This window comes from Austrofundulus limnaeus, unplaced genomic scaffold, assembly GCF_001266775.1.
Source record: "Austrofundulus limnaeus strain Quisiro unplaced genomic scaffold, Austrofundulus_limnaeus-1.0 Scaffold13, whole genome shotgun sequence".
NCBI lineage: Eukaryota > Metazoa > Chordata > Actinopteri > Cyprinodontiformes > Rivulidae > Austrofundulus > Austrofundulus limnaeus.
In genome coordinates this window covers 599,446-618,496 of record NW_013952415.1, presented here as the reverse complement: position 1 = coordinate 618,496, position 19,051 = coordinate 599,446, and the positions used below count along the sequence as shown (strand labels likewise).

Here is a 19,051-nt window from a genome sequence, read left to right as displayed (position 1 = left end):
GCATTTATAGAAATATCAGTCTCAGCAAAAACTACAGAAAAATACAATTGACTCAGTCTCAATCTCAGTTGCTGCTACTTTTAGTTGTTTCCCTTATAAATCAAACAGAGCACAGATGCAAAGACAAATTATTGTCAGTAAGAAAAGGAAAACTTACTAAAGTTGCCAAATATCTAGACGTCCCCTCTGCAGGACAATAAGCTATTTCTATTCTTCTATTCTAACATGAAACCATTATACAGTCAGTATTAACTAGAGAATTAGCATTTCCTGCAAAAAAGCAGAGAGAATGCTTATTGTTGAAAGATTTTCACTGAAAGCTGGTAATATCAAGTTAAATACAAACAGCTAAATATGGAAAAAAAATCTAAAAGTAGCAGAAACAAGTTGAAATTAGCAGACTAACAGTGAAAAAAAGAGAAAAATAAACAGAAAAAAAGGAGTACAAAAAGTTATGTTGAAAAAAAATGCTAAAACAGCTTAAAGGGGTTTTTTAATAGCTGAAAAAGCAAAAACTAGCACAAAGAAGCAGAAAGAGCATGTTTGCTTAATGAAGAAGTGAGAAGCTGAAATGATCACAAAAAGGTGAATTTAGCATCTAGAAATATAAACTTAGCTGAAAATAACTAAGAAATAGTGCAAAAAGCAGCTGAAAGAAGCACACAAAATAATAAAATGGCTAAAAGAAAAAGACCCAAAACTGTTGAAATTAGCAGAATAATAGCTGCAGGAGCTGAAAAAGCAGAAAAAAAAATCAAATTAGCTCAAAGATAAGCTAAAGAAAGCTGAAATTACAACTTTTGTTTAAACGGAACCAGAACAATAYGTACAAATTACAGTAAGGATTTACAAACATTTTGAAGTGTTTTAAGGAATGAGCTCTTTTCATTTTTATAGAGAAATAAAAATGGCAGAAAGATTCATGAATTGTATTATTTGCTGAAATACTGAAATTTATTGCATAAATTGTTGAAACAACACAAAAATTGTGGAATGAGTTAGATACCAAAAAACGTACAGAAGCTAAATCTATAATTTCATTAGAAATATTTAAAAAGCAGGATAGTTTTAAYGTGTTATTACAGACCACCACCTCTAGAAGGCACTCTTGTATTACACAGAAAAGTTGTGATTTTAAACTCTGCAGTCACTGTTTTCTACTGTTTTATAAAGACTCATTAAACCATTTTTAATGTAAAAAATACACTAAAACACCAAACTGGTGCAAACTGATGATGCTGGCATCTTTTCTTCCTATTGTTAGGCTAGCTGTTGCATTAGTAAGCTGTTTCTTTTCACATTAAAAATATGCTGAAGTCCACAGCCACTGTTAGTGAAACGAAGGTTGGAAAATGAGCCCCAAAAGCTGAAAGGTCAGATAAAGTCTCTTGTCCCCTATGATTAAATTATGATCCAGAAAAAACTGATCCACAATTTGTCCAAAAATAGATCTAATGGAATTCTAGGAATGATGCCAATGGTTTATCATGACCTCGACTTTGGTTTGTACTGGTGTGAGAGGAGAAATATTTAGGAARGATTCTGCAGACAAGAACATCTACTTTTATTAGTCTTTCTACGTATTTATTTTTCATACTCAAACGGTGGTTGGTGTGATTGTGTAATGTGTAATTTATAAATGCAGAGGTAAAACATGCACTTTCCTGAAATTATTCAACTCCATACTGGGTTTGAATGAAGGACCTTTTTTTTTCTTGCTGTGAGACWTCGCTGCTAACCACTAAARCATCATGCTGCCAATTCCACAGAAGATTGTGTATAATGTTTTACGAGGTTTGACCACCACATCTATAATTTTGTTGTCACTCAACACGAGCTAATCTGTTTAAAACTCTGGCATGACAAGCAGCAGGCAGTACCCGTTCCATCAAAGAATGGCTGTAATACAAAAATAAAATGCTTAGCTGTCCTTATCAAGAGTGTGATACTGTAATTAGTGTGTTGATGATGCTGGATCTTCATCACATAACTTCACAGACAGAGACAGGAACCACCCTGGCGTTAACACTGATTTAATTTGTTTTGAAAGACATCTTAATGATCTGCTTTCTCTCTTTCGTCGCCTCAGGTTCTGCAAAGCATCTCGTCTGCCACAAATTGCCCCGGTGCAGATTGTCAGACTGCTGTRAGAGCGAGAAAAAATGTACACAGGGGAGTTTCTGTGATGTGCTCCTGATGACTCAGCGTGCAGCAGAGTCCATACAGCTCCCACTGAGGTTCCCCGCCTCCATCTAAAAGTGCTTTTCAAGTATTTGCTACAAATAGAAAAAAACAAAAAAAAAAACAAACAGGCGACACATGCTATAAACTAACTGCATTACTGCGTGGGACTGGAAAAGCAAAATGCATTCTTAGCATAAATGTTGCAGCGCCACTGCAGACATGCACAGACTCACTAACTCACCAGTCACACGAGAAAAGAAAGTGCACATCAGAAGCTATAGGTGTAACTGAACCCCAGGCAAATTTGTGCTGCAGATGAGCACGACWGTTCATCTATGAAACTCAAGACAACAGCAAGAAGGAAAACAAGAATATAAAAACAGATATTGTATAATACAGAAAAATTTACCCTTTTCAAACCTAAATAGACTGAACACTATTAGTTCATCCCCTACAACAATAAAGGTGCATGTTAGTGTTTTCTATTTATTTATTTATTTATTTATTTATTTATTTATTTATTTATTTATTTATTTATGTATTTAGTTAGTTAGTTAGTTAGTTATTTTTATTTTTATTTTTATTTTGTCCTCTATAGATGTGGGCAGTTTGCCTGTTTGACTGTTAGCAACATATCTCCTGAACCACTGCACAAATGGCATTGAAACCTGCAGAAAGTAAATCACTAGATGGACATCTACAACTGATTAATTGTTTAAGTCAATCTATCAGTCAGTTCTGCTAATACTGACCTAGGTTTTGGTGTGGTAGTAGCTGAGACTGATTCCTAACAAGATTTCTGAACACTAACAGATTCCACATGATATATTTTTTAAACTTTGCAATTACTTGTGTGACGTCAACACTGTCTGTCTGTTAGCAAAATTTCTCYTGAACCACTGCACAAATGGCAATGAAACTTGCAGAAAGTAATCACTAGATGGACATCTACAACTGATTATTTGTTTAAGTAAATCCAATTCACGATGGTTGTCACAGCAGACCTACCTTTAAAATATCAAAACTGGTTATTTTTCAGTCAATTAGGCTCATACTGACTTAAGTRTTGGTGTGGTAGTAGCAGAAACTGATCCCTAACACCATTTCTAAAAACACACAGATTGCACAAGACATTAAAGAAAATCTTGCAATTTACTTTTGTCAAGTCAACACTGTCTGTCTGTTAGCAAAATATATCTTGAACCACACAATGGYTTTTAATAAAATTTCCAGGAAATAATCATGCAATGTACTTTTACATCTGATTTACTTTTASAGCCAACCCAATTTAAGATGGCCACCACAGCTAACTGAATTTAGAAAGCCCAAAACTGGCTCTAATTCAGTCAGTTTTACAGAGATTGTGCTAAAAATTTAGTGGGATTGTTCCATAGTCATCCAGAACTCATACTCTCACCACTGACACATCATYCCGCATGAGATTGCTTATTGTTATGTTTCTATGCATTTTTTATTCAATAAAGTTTGTTGAAAGTTCGACCAATTATAATTAATGTAGTGAAAAATCTTTGCAGCGTCTCCTTGTTTTAATGTTCCTCCAACATGTCCTCACTCACCTGCTGTTTGGGTCCAGTTTTTATCATTGCAAGTGTTTTAAGGTCATGGTTGCAGTTCCAGCGTTTCACCAGCAGGAGACATGCTGCGTCACCTCAGCCAGCACACCTCGCCTCGATTATCCTGCAGTAAGAATGCTTTCTATGATTTTTGCCTTTTATGAAATTTGAAATGAACTCTAAAGCTTTTTTGCAGTAATGCTTTTAAAATATACAGTTTTTAGTTGTGCACAAAACTAGTAAATAGGTTTGTGTGAATTATAAATAGCTTGTAGTGTTTTTTTTCTTTCTCTTTCATTAGTCTGTTTGTACCCCTGACTCTTCCCACCTAAACTGATTCCCTCTCACTTGGTGCCGTTGCAGTGTCAMAGAGAGACTGCATTGTCAGAGTTTGGAGGAAGGGCTTGCGTCAGACTCCTGCCGGCTATAAAAGCACAGCCTGCTGCTGCAGAGAGCAGTACGGGCTTAAACCTGAGCCCTTGGTACATCTCCACACACACACACAGGGAGAAGGGTAACAACCAATCTCCAACCATGAGCAGCCTTGGATATGACCCCTACTTCACCTCRTCGTTGTACAAGCGCTGGTATGCTGAGCCATCCCCTCGTGTTGTGGGGACCACCAGAGGGAGAACCCACTCCACCTACTCCTCCCATGTCTCCCCGATGTCCTCCTCCCGTCTGCAGTACTCCTCTCCCGGACGGGTGCTGTTCTCCTCCTCGGCGCCGGCCACGTCCCTGGAACTGGAGCTCAGCCAGGCGGCCCAGATCAGCTCCGAGTTCCGGACGGTGCGCACACAGGAGCGCAGCCAGCTGCAGGACCTCAACGACCGCTTTGCCGGCTTCATCGAYAGGGTACGGGAGCTGGAGCAGCAGAACCGGGCCCTGGAGGCCGAGCTGCTGCTGCTGAGGCAGAGGCACTCGGAGCCGTCCCGCCTCAGAGGTCTGTACGAGCAAGAAGCCCGGTCCCTGAGGGCAGCTATCGATGAGGCCAGGGTGGAACAGCAGGCTGTCCTGGGACAGCGAGAGCGACTGGAGCAAACCCTGACCTCTCTGCAGGGTAGATATGAGGAGGAAATGCTGGCCCGAGAGGAGGCCGAGGGCAGGCTGATGGAGGRCCGTCGTGAAGCAGACGAGGCCGCRTTGGGAAAAGCCGAGCTGGAGAAAAGTGTCGAAACTCTGCTGGAGGAGCTGGCCTTCCTCAAGAAGATCCACGAAGGCGAGGTGGCTGAACTCCAGGCTCAAGTCCAGTTGGGCGTTCAGGTGGCCGTGGAGTCTGAGGCCGCGGCGCCGGACCTCTCTGGGGCTTTGAGGGAGATCCGGTCCCAGTACGAAAGGCTGGCAGCCAGGAACATGCAGACAGCTGAAGAGTGGTTCCGGAGTAAGGTGGGCACGCTAACAGAAACGGTGGCCCACCACACCAGCGCCGTGAAAAGCTCCAAAGACGAGGCGGGCGAGTACCGACGCCAGCTMCAGGCCCGCCTGCTGGAGATCGACGCCTGCAGAGGCATCAACGACTCCCTGGAGAAACAGCTGCACGACGTAGAGGAGAAGCAGAGCGCAGAGATAGCCGCCATGCACGTAAGTCCACACACACACACTGCAAGACTGATTGTGTTTTCAGGATGCTCACTTCGCTTTGTTTTCAGGACACTATTGCAGAGTTGGAGGGTGAGCTGAGGGGCACCAAACAGGAAATGACACGKTACCTGAAGGAGTACCAGGACCTTCTGAATGTCAAGATGGCTCTGGATATCGAGATCGCTGCATACAGGTGAAAGACTTCAAGAGTTTGGATTTTCCAGCAAAAKRGCAGCTCAGGGCTAAAATGAACAAAGCTGTTGAGTCCGGTGGGCCCGGTACAGCCCCCTTAAGCAAACTGAAGGAGATAGTTCTTCTAAAACCCWGTGYGCTTAAAGGGTTAAAGCTAAGTGTAGCATACACAGCTAAAAGCTAATAGTAAAGTGAACCCAGAAGCTATAATTAGCAAGAACTAAAAGCTAAGAGTTTAATGCTAAATTAGCATTCACACASTTACAGAGGAAGCTAAGCTTTAATAAGCATTTTACACAAATACAACTATTATATTGGTTAAACTGGAGCTAATTCTCCACTTTAGCCTTGACTTTGCTTGGATTAGCTATTAGCTTACGAATTGATCATCTCCAAAGCTGAGCTATTTGAAGAAATATCTCCAACAGGCAAGATAATCCTATCCTCCTTTAATCCCACTATAATAAATCTGAATAACTGCTTTTAAATACTTAGAATAAATACAGATTTTGTGGGTTTTATTGATTTGGTTTGGGTAAATAAAAAGCTTTAATGTTAGCCATTTTTTGTTTAACTCCTTAAATAGTTTGGTTWTAATTTCTTAAGCCTGGGTATTAATGAATATGTTTTAAATGTATTAAAACTAGCTTTCATCATCTCATAAGTTGTGATTTGGTCAATTTCACCAGGAAACTTCTGGAGGGGGAGGAGACTCGCTTCAGTGTGGGCGTGTCCGGAGTCGTGTCCTCCATGTATGCTCCCAGCATGGCCATGCCCACCTTCTCCGTCCTCTCCAGCCTGAGCTCCGGGACCTCCTACCTGGTGACCTCCCGCCTGCTCAGCTCCAGCGTCAGCACCACAGAGGGCATCATCTCTGCCAGCCACGCCCAGCAAGCAGAGGCCAGCCCGCCTGCTGAAGAGGAGGAGGAGGAAGAAGAGGGAGGAGAGGAAACAGAGGAGAAACAGGAGGAGGAAGAGGGAGGAGAGGAGGAGGGAGGTGAAGAAAAAGAAGATGTGGAGGAAGCACAAGAGGAGGCTAAAGAGGAAGACGAGGGTTAGTGCATCCTTTGTTTTACAAAACTATTTAAACAAATTGCAATGACGAKTGGTGATGAAGTGTATTTTAACTGTGCAGGTGGCGATGAAGAGGAGCAAAAAGAGGAGGCTGAGGAGGCTGCTGAAGGTAAAGGTGAGAAGGAAACAAAAGATGATGAAGAAGAAGAAACTGAGGCTACAGGAGAAGCAGAAGAGGAGGGAAAAACAGAGGGAGCTGWGGACAAGGAAGAGCCTAAAGATAGGGAAAAGGAGGAGAAAGAAGAGTCTACAAAGAGTGAGGAGAAACAGGAGTCAAAAAAGAGTGAGGAGAAAGAGGAGAAATCTGACCCCAAGAAGGAAGACAAAGCTGACAAGGCCAAAGAACCTGCTCCGAAAAAAGACGACCCCAAAGAGAAAACAACCAAGCCTGAGCCCGCTGAAGAAAAGAGCACAAAGGAGAAAAAGTAACCAAAACAACAGTGGGTTGTGACCGTGCAAGTCGTATCCAGAGAACCCGACCAGCTGGGCAACACGGTGCTCAGCAGATCAATCCAACAGCAACAAATCAACGTTAACTGCTTGCCAATACGAAGAATCTTCCATAACAACCTGATCGCACAAATGCCAGTTACTGTAGCACATGTAGCTGCTGAATGCTAAAGTGAGTGTTTGAGTTTTTGGTGGTGAAATAAAATATTCTTAAAGCCATGATTCTGTGTGTGTTCTGATTCAAAAATAACTGAAGCAAAACAGGATTTGCTTTAGAGTTTCTATCAAGTCATCATCATAAAACATAACTGGATTATGAACTGACATCACACTTGTGGGTATGTTTTATATCATTTAGTGTTGTACCAAACAATTATTTTCTAATCGATTAATCTAACGATTATTTTTTCGATTAATCGATTATTCTAACAACAAATCTATAAGTTATTCTGATGTGAGTGCACTGGAAATTTAAAACGTTTTCATCAAATTAACAAGAACAGTTCTTTAATATTGTAATGTTTTCTGAAATTGTAATATTATTGTAATTGTAATATTTTCATGAAAAACTCACCACTCTTATGCCAATACAGTCGCAATGATGCTGTTAGGCACCGAAATGGAATTGCATGAACATTCACCTGGTGGTTATGTAATACAGTGAACCGTTAATAAAAAAATCTTTGTCGACAAATTTACATAATCAACGTCATCGATTATTTCAACTAATCGGTGCAGCCCTACTTGTGATGTCCACGGCCTACCCCAGTTACCACTACTGTGCATGTGTGTCAAGGACAGAAAGGCAGATGTGGCAGTGGAAGGTGTCAAAGCAGTTTGGAGAGAAAAACAAAGTAAAGAACAAAAAAAAAAGAAAACAATTAATCGATTATTAAATTAGTCATCGATTATTTTAATAATCATTTGTTGTCGATTAATCGATTAATTGGTGCAGCCCTAATATCATTTAATTACTTGTTCCCTCATTTTTTTTGATCTTTGATTTGATGTATTAATTGTTGTCATCCACAAGGGGGTGATGTAACACCCTCAGCACCCCCAAATCTTGTAGTATTAATCACCAAATCTCTGCTACTTCAAGATGAAAACCAAACATTTTAAAAACGTACTTTGTTTTTTTTTTCATTTTGTAATCAAAATCTTAAATTCACAGGAAATAAAATACACCCTTACTCCTTATATGTGCTTTTTTCGGTTTGTGAATGGGTGAATTGTAAAGTGCTTATGAACCAGATAAGGTGCTATTATAAGTTCAAGCCATTTACCATTTGTTGTTTTAATGTGTTTTTTTATTATTATTATTTTTATATTTCTTCATTATATGAAGTTATTATGTTAACTTAGGTTCTGGAGCAGGACCACGCCCAAAAGCCACACCTCCTAATTACCCTACTAGCCTATTAATCTCTGCTCACCCATTCCCCTCAGTCTGTTATGTTTTCGTCAACCCCACCCTCCCTTACCCTCCTTCATCTCATCACCTCTTCTCCTTCTATCCCTTCATCATCATCCCCATCCTCATTTTCTTTCCCTTGATCTCATAAGCATGCTTTTCTTCCTTTTGCAACAGGTTCCAAAATRAAACGAGGACTTCATTTTCCCGAAGACCATACCCCCACGCTGAGTCTTCTCAAGCCCCCCCAGCATTCTCCACAGATGACCGAGCAAACTCCCTTCCTCCTCTCATCCCTTCATCCCTTCAACCCCTCCCTACAATGTCTTTGTGGCATGGTCCATGCTAGTGAAAAGTTATTAATGAATGAAGCTGAAAATTACACTGRCTGATGCTGTGGTGCCGGTTAAAACAGCAACTTAAAACCATATTTTTTTACCATATACTAGTAGATTTATTAAAAGCAATTTACAGGTTTTGATTTTAAACAAATTTATGATTTTTGCAAGAGAAAAAAAGTGTAACAGATAGCTTTCTTGATCAGCAGGTGTTGTTTATTCACTACACTCAGAGAACAGTGTGACGATCAGGAAAGTCACAAAAAAAATCACAATTTTGTCATAAATTTCCCTGTGTGATTTATAGAACTACAGTAAATTTAAACCTATGAGTTACTGTATCTAAACTAAATATTTATGTCAATTAAAGTTGTGCTTTGTTTCAAATGCTTGTTGCTAAAGAACTGTTTCCCTTCTTTTTTASATTACTGCAATGTGTAAAGACTTAATATTAAGCTTCCTTTCTTATGTTGTGATTTCCAGCACTTTGAACATTATGGGGTTTATAATTGGATTACGGCACTGACCAAAGCACACAYACGACTTGTCCATGTTTGAMAGTAATTAACAGATTTTCAGATTAMAACATGGAGATACAATTAGTGGCTCAAAGCCATGCCGCTGGTTAATTATCGTGCTAAGGTTGCAACCTATTTATGCTGACAAAAGTGACCGATTTGAGCCCCAACCCTAATGGTTTGTAATTGCCTTCTGTTTTTTGTATTTGTTTTTTTTTTCTGGACCAGCTTTGTCCTGTWCATGGTCACATGGATGCTGGATCATAGGGCTAACAGAGAAATTGACATCCAAATAAAATCATAACCAATGAACAGGGATATTTCTGGACCATAGGTAAAAAACAGACACTCAGCATCTGTTCAACTAGCTTGTTGCAGCATCAAACACTCCTAATCAAATAAGGGGAATATATTTTGGCAAGCTAATGCAGCACACATAAAACTAAGACATATATTTAGAAACACAGAAATAAGCATGTAAATCTGGTCAAATTTCAAAACCAAGCTACCAATAAAGATGAACAAATTATGCAAAAATAATAAAAGTTTATTTTTAAGTTTTATTTTAAGTTTAGTTTTTGTGTACCACTGGTTGATTTCACAGTTATAATAAATTTACTTTGCACAAAAAGTAAGTACATTTGTGTTTATGCATTATTTCTTTGTTGTAACAATGCATCTTAGCAATAAATCCTTTAATGTTGGCAAGCCTGTTAATTCAAGTTTTAAATGGTGCCACATTTGTAAGGAATATGCATTTTTGGGATGAGCTGTAGAGCAGATCGTATGGGTTGCGCACATGAAAAATTTAGCAAATCTTGCTGCCATTGCCAAACACTTTATTGAGCTGTTTCTACTGACACTTGTTTTGAGCTTCTGGTACCCCCAGGTGCAGCCAATCAGGTGCCCAGTATAAGATTTATTGCCAAGCATTGTTTCAAATGAATAAATAAATCTACCAAACACAAATATCCTTACGTTTTGTGCTAATTTTATCACGTAAAGCTGCTGAGGAACTTCCAGCTGATTACATGCAACTATTAAAACCTAATTAATGACACGATTTTACAGGAACTATGGAATAAGAATAAAAAGACACAAGACAAAAGTTTCTTTACTTTGTTATGATATTTATTGAGCAAAGGCTGCTGGGAAATTGTTCACAATGAGGAACGTCATGGAACTGCAAACAGTAGCACCTCATTTATTTCTGTAATTAAATTCAAGTCCATTCTATGCATACAAGAATGCACGTTTCTATGCATTTACGCTTATATTTGTTTCACTTGCACTCAGGTACAGTAAATATAACAGACACTGATAAAAAGCATGTTTAAGGCTAGGAGTTTCTTTATCGGGTTTGTTAAGCTGGAACTGCTTCAGTTACTGGGTGTTTATGGTTAATGTGTTTATCATGTCATTGCTTATCTCTTTCCTCCCCTTGTGTTTTGCGTTTATTGGCTGTTTCTGTTTTGGCTCAGATGGCAACATCACGTGTCGAGTAAGGCTTCTTCAGTAGAGTGCATGTCTGCGCCGAGGACCCTCCAACTTCCCGTCTGTCTTGAATTCACCCAAAAATCCACTCCAACAATAACGCTTCTCTCACTCTTCCACCTGCAATAAAGTGGGTTGCATTAGTTTTCACTGCCTTGGTATTTTTTTCTATTTTGTTGCCATACAGCTTAGAATTTCAAGGGGTTTCAGTTTGAATCTACGCAAAACACACTAAATTAATTCAATTAAATAGGGGGGATATGAAATTATTCTAAAGTCTTTAAAGCTGAGAACTGGTGCATGCATATGTATTCATCCCCTTCCCTATAGAAAACCACAGCATTAGTCCCACCAGTGTGTCTCTAAGTAGTAAAGGCAACCATCGACAGAGACATAATGAAGACCAAATAACTGTCATTACATGTCAGAGACAAAGTTGTAAAGAAGTAGAGATCAAGGTTTGATAAAAAAAAAATCCCAAACCCTAGACAACATCCAAAAGAGCACCATTAATCCATTATTAGAATGGAAAGATTATGTAACCATAGCAAACCTACCAACGAGGGTCATCCTCCAAAACTCAGACTGGGCAAAAAGAACATAAATCACAAAGGCAGCCAAGAGGCCACATTTAACACAGATGGGGTTCTGTAATAATAAGACTACCGGTCCAGAAGAGTGGAAACTCCCCAAACATGTACAAAAAGGTCAGACGAGACTAAAGCTGAACTTTTTGGCCATTAAGGGTATGTTTGGTAAAGCTGGTCCACAGCATTCCCCACAGTGAAGCACGGCGGTGGCAGCATCATGCTGTGGGGATTTTTATTTTATTTTATCATTATTATTTTAATAGCAGGGGCTGGGAAATTGGTCAGGCTTTAAAAAGATAGACTGCACAAAATATAGACGCGTTATTGAGGGAAACTTGTTTGAGTGTTCCTGAGATTTGAGACTGGGATGGTTTGAACCAAAGAAATCAAGCTACGCTTCACTGGGTGAATATCCTGGAATGGTCCAGTCAAGGCCCAGACTTCAATCTCTGGCATTCCCAATGGGATTACGAACCCCGTTGATTTAATTAAAGGCTGCTTTGRACATTCATTTTAAGGTAATGGAGAAGCCTTTAAAATATTGAGGTAAAGTTCTAGCTAGATGTCACTGTAATTGCTGCAACAAGTGGCTCTACTAAGTAATGACTCTGTGGGAAGGGGGTGAATAGGTATGCACCCTCATGCCTTCTACAATAAGCAACATTTTGCATCTTCAGAGTCATAGTTATGTTCCGCAGATTAAAATATAGAATCCGCCAAAACTCTGTAAGTCAACAAGTAAGACAGAAWGCCAAAAGTGTTGAGTACTTTTGCAACCCACTCTATGTAATCATCCTCATTCCGGTATCCAATYTAGAGAAAAGAGAGGAAACTACTCCCCTCCTCTGAGCTAGCATGCAGAGCCCCCCACCCGCACATCTCCCTTGTCCCCTTAGTCCCACCCCTGAGCTCGTCTTTTAAAAGCAGAAAGAATAAAATAAGAGAATAAAATATCTCAGTCGCTCGCTCCTCGCCCACTTCAGCAGCAAAGCCTGTTTAAAGCTTTCACTCAACATGCAAACCTTAAGTTTTGGCTTCTTTCTATGATTAGTTTTTCTTTTCTTTTTTTTTTTAAAGAGTGGTTGTCATTATTACATCGCTCTAGCTGTATGGTTTTCTTTGTTATGTTAGTTTTGATTGCTTGTCTTGTTTGTCTCCTTCAGTCCTCCCTCTCGTCGCTGCGCCGCTTCCTCCGTGTTTTCCAGCCATCCGGCGTCCGCTCAGTTGCCCTCGGTCACCTGCTTGATGGACTGAGTGGCATGCTTCTCCGTCTTCTTGGTGGCGACCAGCTTCTCCTGCTGCAGCCCCTCCTCCACCTCCTTCACCGTTTCCGTCACAGTGATGGACTTGGTGACGTGCTTGGAGCCGTCCTCGCCCGTGGTGATGGTCTCCACCGTCTTGGTGATGACCACTTTCTGGCTGCCGTCCTCCTTGACGGGGCTCTCATCGACGCCGTTGGCGATCACATCGTCCTTCTTCTCCTTCTCGTCCTCTGGGCTGCTGCTGTCTACGTCGCCGTTCATGGCGACGTCTTTCTTCTCCACCTTCTTCTCTTCTGCTGGGTCGCTCTTCTTCTCTGGTTTGTCTTCTTTTGGAGCCTCGGGTTTGGGGCTTTCAGCTTTGGCGGACTCTGGTTTGGGGGAGCTGGGCTTTGGGGATTCAGCTTTAGGTGAGTCTGCTTTGGGGGACTCAGACTTGGGGGATTCCGCTTTGGGAGACTCTGGTTTAGAAGGTTCGGGCTTGAGGGAAACTGGTTTTGGGGTTTCAGACTTGGGGGACATTGGTTTGGGGGATTCAGACTTAGGAGAGCTGGGCTTTGGTGATTCTGACTTAGGGGAAGTTGGTTTTGGGGATTCAGACGTGGGAGAACTTGGTTTTGGGGATTCTGACTTGGGAGAACTTGGTTTTGGGGATTCAGATTTAGGAGAGCTGGGCTTCAGTGATTCAGACTTAGGAGAGCTGAGCTTTGGTGATTCTGACTTAGGGGAAGTTGCTTTTGGGGATTCAGACGTAGGAGAACTTGGTTTTGGGGATTCAGACTTGGGGGAACTTGGTTTTGGGGATTCGGACTTAGGAGAACTGGGCTTTGGTGATTCAGACTCAGGGGAAGTTGCTTTTGGGGATTCAGATGTAGGAGAACTGGGCTTTGGTGATTCAGACTTGGGGGATTCAGGCTTTGATCCTTCAGTTTTAGGGGTTTCTTCCTTGGTGTCTTCAGGCTTCACAGCTTCAGTTTTTGGAGCTTCTGTTTTTGCGACTACACTTTCATCTGCTTTGTCGTCTTTCCCCTTCTTCTCTTCTTCCACCTTGTCCACCTGATCTTTCTCTTCTTTCTCATCTCCACCCTTGTCTCCCTTGTCACTGCCTGTGTCTTGCTCCTGATCACCACCCTCCTCTTCGGCACCAGCCTCCTCCTCTTCCTCCTCCTCCTCCCCTGCACTGCCCTCCTTGTCCCCGCCCTTCTCTTTGTCAGGAGATGCTTTAGACTCCGGAGCTTTGGAGCACAACACGGTCTCCTCAACTTCCTCCTCTTCCTCCTCCCCTCCTTCTTCATCCTCTTTCTCGCCATCACCCTCATCTGCCTCATCCTCCTTTTCGCCTTCATCGTCGCCCTCCCCTTCTTCTTTCWCTTCTTCCTTCTCTTCTCCCTCTCCTTCCTCTCCCTCGTCGCTGTCTTTCTCATCGCCCTCTGGAGCGCTGGCGCTAACTTTAGCATCGGTGGCGGCTATGACTTCCTCTTCCTCTCCGCCTTCCTCTTCTCCCTCGCCCTCTCCGCCCTCTTCCACRTCTTCCTCCTCCTCCTCTCCTCCTACTCCTGTTGCGGTGGAGAGCTCCTGGGCGAGCTCTTCCAGGGCCTCGTCCATGTCAGCCTTGTCATCCTCCACCCTCGTCTCCTCAATGATTTCCTCCACAAACTTGTGCTGCACTTTCAGCTTGGGAGCCTCTGATTTCGTTTTGGAGATCTTAGTGGTGGAGATGGGCTGGCGGTAAGGAAAAGTGCTGAAGTGGGTCTCCTCGCCCTCTAGGAGTTTCCTGTTGGAACACACAATTAATTAAAAAAGGATTCAAACCATATTTTTAAAATGAAAATCCTGCTGAAATCATGTCGAAAGTTTACCTGTATGCAGCAATCTCAATGTCCAAGGCCATCTTGACATTCAGCAGGTCCTGATACTCACGAAGGTGACGAGCCATCTCCCATTTAGTGCTCTTGAGTTCATTATCCAGCTGGTGAATTGTCTCCTGGGGAAAACAAAGCAAACACAAAACATGAATAATTACAACAGATCTTTAAATTAATTTCAGCACTGGCTCATCGATTCCAAACTCCAAAAGACCAGTTCTCCCCCGTTTGCAGACCATCTACTGCAGTAAAACTCCTCTTGATTTGTGCCCACAGACACTGTTGCTCTAATGTATTCTGACGCAGCTCCGAGAGATGCTGAATGCCTCTTGTTTCAGCCTCAACACCCCCACCCCCACCCCACCCCAAAACCTGAGTGGTGTGATGCAAGGACAGAGCCAATGCAGGCATCGACCCATGCCTCTGAGTCAGCAGGAAAACAGAAAAGAGAGTGTTCACTGCAGGTCCCCCCCCCCCCAACATTTGGAAATCTCCCAAGAAGAAAAAGTCAGAGTCATACTGCAGCTTAAAATAAAGAATTTAAAAAAACTGCCTTAGAACTGATTGTGAAGCGAATAATCAATCTGCGTCACCAAACAAAACATTGTGTCTAACTTTATGGTTTTTGCATAATTTATTATTGTTTTTAATTCTTAAATCATCATTAATACTATGTTTTTAATTTTCAAATTAAAGTTTTAGCCCGATTACTCAGATATACCCTGTGTCTACACGTTTTTACGCACGACTGCTTCTGGAGTGTCCCCCCCACCTGCAGGCTGGCCAGGTCGCTGTTGTGGCGGTCCTCGATGTCGTTCAGCTGCCGCTCCAGGGACTCCCTCATCCCGCGCACGGACTCCAGCTCCACCGTCTTGGACTGCAGCTGGCGGCGGTAGTCGGCGATCTCGTCCCGGGCGGACTTGATGGCGTCCTTGTTCTGCTCCGCGGCCTCGGTGAGCTTGGCGTAGCGGCACACGAACCAGTTCTCCACCTGCTGCAGGTTCTGGTTGGAGTGGCCCTCCAGCTCGCTGCGGATCTCCCGCAGCGCCTCGGTGATGTCCGCCCTCTGCAGGTCCTTCCTCTCCACGGTCACCTGGGACGCCTGGATCTGCGCGATCAGGTCGCTGACCTCCTCCTCGTGGTTGTTGCGGATGAAGGCGATCTCGTCCTGCAGCGACTGAACTTTCTTCTCCAACTCGGACTTGGACAGCTCCGAGTCGCACGCGTCCTTCTTCAGGACGCGGATGATGGCTTCCGTCTCCTCGCGGATCCGCGCCTCCTCCTCGAAGCGGTCCCTGAGCCGCTGGATGTCCTCCTCGATGTGCTCGGTGTCCAGCTGGATCTGCGCCTTGTCGCGGTGGATCTGCTCCAGCACGGCGCGCAGCTCCTTCAGCTCCTGGTCGTAGAGATCGTCCAGCTGGGTGCGCGACACCTGCTTCTGACGCAGCGCCTGGATCTCCGCCTCGATCTGCTTGTTCTGCTGCTCCAGGTAGTGCACCTTGTCGATGTAGACTGCGAAGCGGTCGTTGAGCCCCTGCAGCTGCTCCTTCTCGTTGGATCGCTTGTAGTCTCCGTTCAGGATGGACGTCTGGCTGTAGTCGACGCTGTCGGCGGAGCTGAGCACCGCGGAGCCGTACGCCCGGGACACCGGCGCGTTCACCGTCCTCTTGTAGGATGAGGTCACGGTGGCGCCGGGGCTCGCCCGGGACCAGGACTGGGAGCGGAACCCGCTGGAGGGGGTGCCGGCGGGGCGGCCGTAGCCGTAACTGCTCGTTCTCGTATCCATAACTCTCCTGAAGGGGCTTCCTATCGGGTCCACCGGGTAACTCATCCGGTCAGAGTGCAGGATGAAGAGATGTGGGGAGCGGGACGGTGCTGGAGCTGCAGGCGGTGTGTGTGTGTGTGGATGTGGAGTGGTGTGTGTGGCTCTCACAGCGGCTTAGATCTGCTCTCTGCTCCTTTTATATCGGAGCTTCTGCTGCTAACAGAGCCAGCCCAAGCAGTTTTGTTCCGACTTTCATGGAGGGGAGGGTGAGGCAGACTCCCCCCAGCCACCTCCACCTCCCCCCTGGGCAGTCTGGTGATGGTCCGGTTCAGTCTGAACCGTGTGGCCCAGACAAGCTCCTGGGAGTCTCATGTCACTTAAACAAACAGGATTTAGTCTTTAAAAACATAGATTTTGTATTTACACTGCAAAAAATGTCCACCTAACCAAGTTTTAAAACCTTATATCAGCCAAAAAGTCTTTTTGATCTTGTTTTGAGACTGATTTACTAAACCAGAACAGATTGTGTAAGAATAATAATCTTGTTTTCAGAATGAGTAAGATTATTTGTCTTGTTAGTCTGAAAATTTGACTCAAATTAAGTCAAAACGTTCTGCCAATGGATTAAGAAAATTTTACTTGGTAAGATTCTTGAAATACTTGATTTGACTCAATTTTTTTCTTATTTCAAGAGTATTACCAAGTAAAAATTTCTTACTCCATTGGCAGAAATCTTTGACTTAATTTGAGTCAAATTTTCAGGTGAACAAGAAAAATAATCTTACACATTCTGAAAACAAGATTATTATTKTTACACAATCAGTTCTTGTTCAGTAAAACAGTCTCAAAACAAGATCAAAAAGACTTTTTGGCTGGATTTAAGATGTCAAAACTTGGTAAGATGGACAGTTTTGCAGTGTATTTAAAAATAAACAATGAAGAAATGATCAATTATCATCAAGAGCCACAATTAAGGGGTGACCAATGCCCTTTTTTTACAAAGTAGCTGCCACTTTGCTTTAATTTGGTCAGACAGGCTTATTTGAACACCTGGAGTCATCCTAATGCAATGTGGCTGTCACAACTATAACATCTATAACTCTCTGCTTTACATATATTGATATYAAACATGCTGTGATAGCTGAAACCCACCCAAGCACTTTCTGATCACACACGATCTTTCTTTTAAAAATTGGGCATGCAAAGCGGAGGGCGATGCGCATTCATTCGAGAAGCACTGCTTTTATTTTGAATGTGAATGTAGGGAACAGAGAGGTCACGCTGCAGTGAGCTTTGATTTCGGCCACCTGAAGATTACAGGCAGCTCTGTGCTGAGAGGTAATCGGTGGTCAGTGATTTCAGCACCACAGACAGCTCCAAGGCACTCAGAAAGAGGGGAAATGTTCTTTGTCACAGATTACTGATATGAAAAGTCCAATCCATTACAGCTTTTTGTTTCTGCTGACTGTTGCTAATTTTGTAGGTTATTTGAAGAAAGCTTGGCTTATACAGTAATTTCTGGGAGGTTATATTGTTCCATGTGCAATCAATGTTTCGTGTGTTGTTTAAAGTCAGTCATAGGAACATAATGGATGACAAATGCTAGATCCAAAGATTTCAATATTTGCTCTATATCTACTTGATGGATGACTCAAGTTGAGCTAAACTACCCACTGTGACCTTTTATAACTTCTTCAAACATATTGTTAGTTTTATTGTGGCTTCATTAATACATTATTATTCTCTGTAGTTTGACTTTTCAATGATTATCAGAGACAAACCGGAGCATTTAACTAAAGTTAAACAATGGAGCAAGTTTGCAAAACTAAAATAACTAGTTCAAAACTTTTGTTTCAGCAATCTATTGTTTATCAGGACATAAAAAAATCAATATAAAGATTGTGTATATAATATACAGAGTATGTTACTATATTCTTTTGTTTAAAAAGCTGCAGTAGTTTTGTACTTTCAGCTAAATGTTTATTACTACTAATCTACATATGTTTGACACCCCCTCCTCCCTCATTCCTTTGCAGATCTAATGCATCAAGCTGGGCCAGTTTTAGATTGCCTCAGAGACAGAAAGCCAGACAATGAGAGGAAGACAGCCACACCTTGTGCCTATTTTAAGCTCTTGTAAGTATTGTAAATTACTTTGCCCGCAGTCTCCCAGCTTGTTTCAGRGTCCTTCACCCACTGCTCCATCAAGGCTCAGAAAACAGGCGCAGGGTTTTTGACCCTGTCGGTCTTTTCATATACATTTGGACGGCCTGTGAAGACGGCACCACTTCTGGGCTCCTGTGCAAAGCAGGAGTGTGATCAAAAGGCATTGCGGTAGAAACAGGTTTTAACAATAGAAGGGTCTTTCTCATTCAGGGTCAGTTTGTCCCAGCCTGCAGCTCACTGAGGGTTTAGATATATTTCCACTGAGCAGGGCCAAAGCTGAGCATCTTTAGGTGCAAACTCACGCTGTGTGGGCTGCAAAGTCAGCTTGACCTTTAATTCATGCAGTATGTTGTTGCCCAGAACAAATACTTCTGCGGCTCCATTGTACTGAGCACCTGAATGATAGTTTTGTTTCAGTTTATTTAATTTAACCAGTTTAATGCTAAACTTTGAGGATCTACTGTATACTTCTTCTGTATTTGGGAGGAGAAACATTTGTCACGGGCCAGTGGAGAGGAAGATTGGCGCTGTGATAAAACACAGACTCAAACACACACAAAAAATTGTATATTTATGTTGATGCGGCA

The 19,051-nt window shown here is 42.5% G+C and overlaps 2 protein-coding genes across 3 annotated transcripts; one reads left to right on the top strand and one right to left on the bottom strand.

Annotated features, from left to right (window-relative positions):
• The first annotated feature begins 3,085 nt into the window (after positions 1–3,085).
• On the top strand, positions 3,086–7,289 carry nefla (neurofilament light chain a). The gene is made up of 5 exons (XM_014002410.1): positions 3,086–3,887; positions 4,122–5,339; positions 5,408–5,532; positions 6,221–6,585; positions 6,667–7,289. Exons 1-5 carry the CDS (start codon positions 3,735–3,737, stop codon positions 7,032–7,034), a joined length of 2,229 nt encoding a protein of 742 aa, XP_013857864.1. The 5' UTR covers positions 3,086–3,734; the 3' UTR covers positions 7,035–7,289.
• Positions 7,290–10,447: 3,158 nt separating this feature from the next.
• nefma (neurofilament medium chain a) lies at positions 10,448–16,496 on the bottom strand. 2 transcript variants are annotated; one of them, XM_014002409.1, is made up of 4 exons: positions 15,306–16,496; positions 14,528–14,652; positions 12,648–14,442; positions 10,448–10,939 (listed from the first exon to the last, which is right to left on the bottom strand). In XM_014002409.1, the coding sequence occupies exons 1-4, from the start codon at positions 16,362–16,364 to the stop codon at positions 10,928–10,930; spliced, it is 2,991 nt and encodes a 996-aa protein (XP_013857863.1). In that variant the 5' UTR covers positions 16,365–16,496; the 3' UTR covers positions 10,448–10,927. The 2 variants fall into 2 exon arrangements, with proteins under 2 accessions (XP_013857863.1, XP_013857862.1); XM_014002408.1 differs by having other exon boundaries at positions 10,448–14,442; positions 15,306–16,495.
• Positions 16,497–19,051: the final 2,555 nt, after the last annotated feature.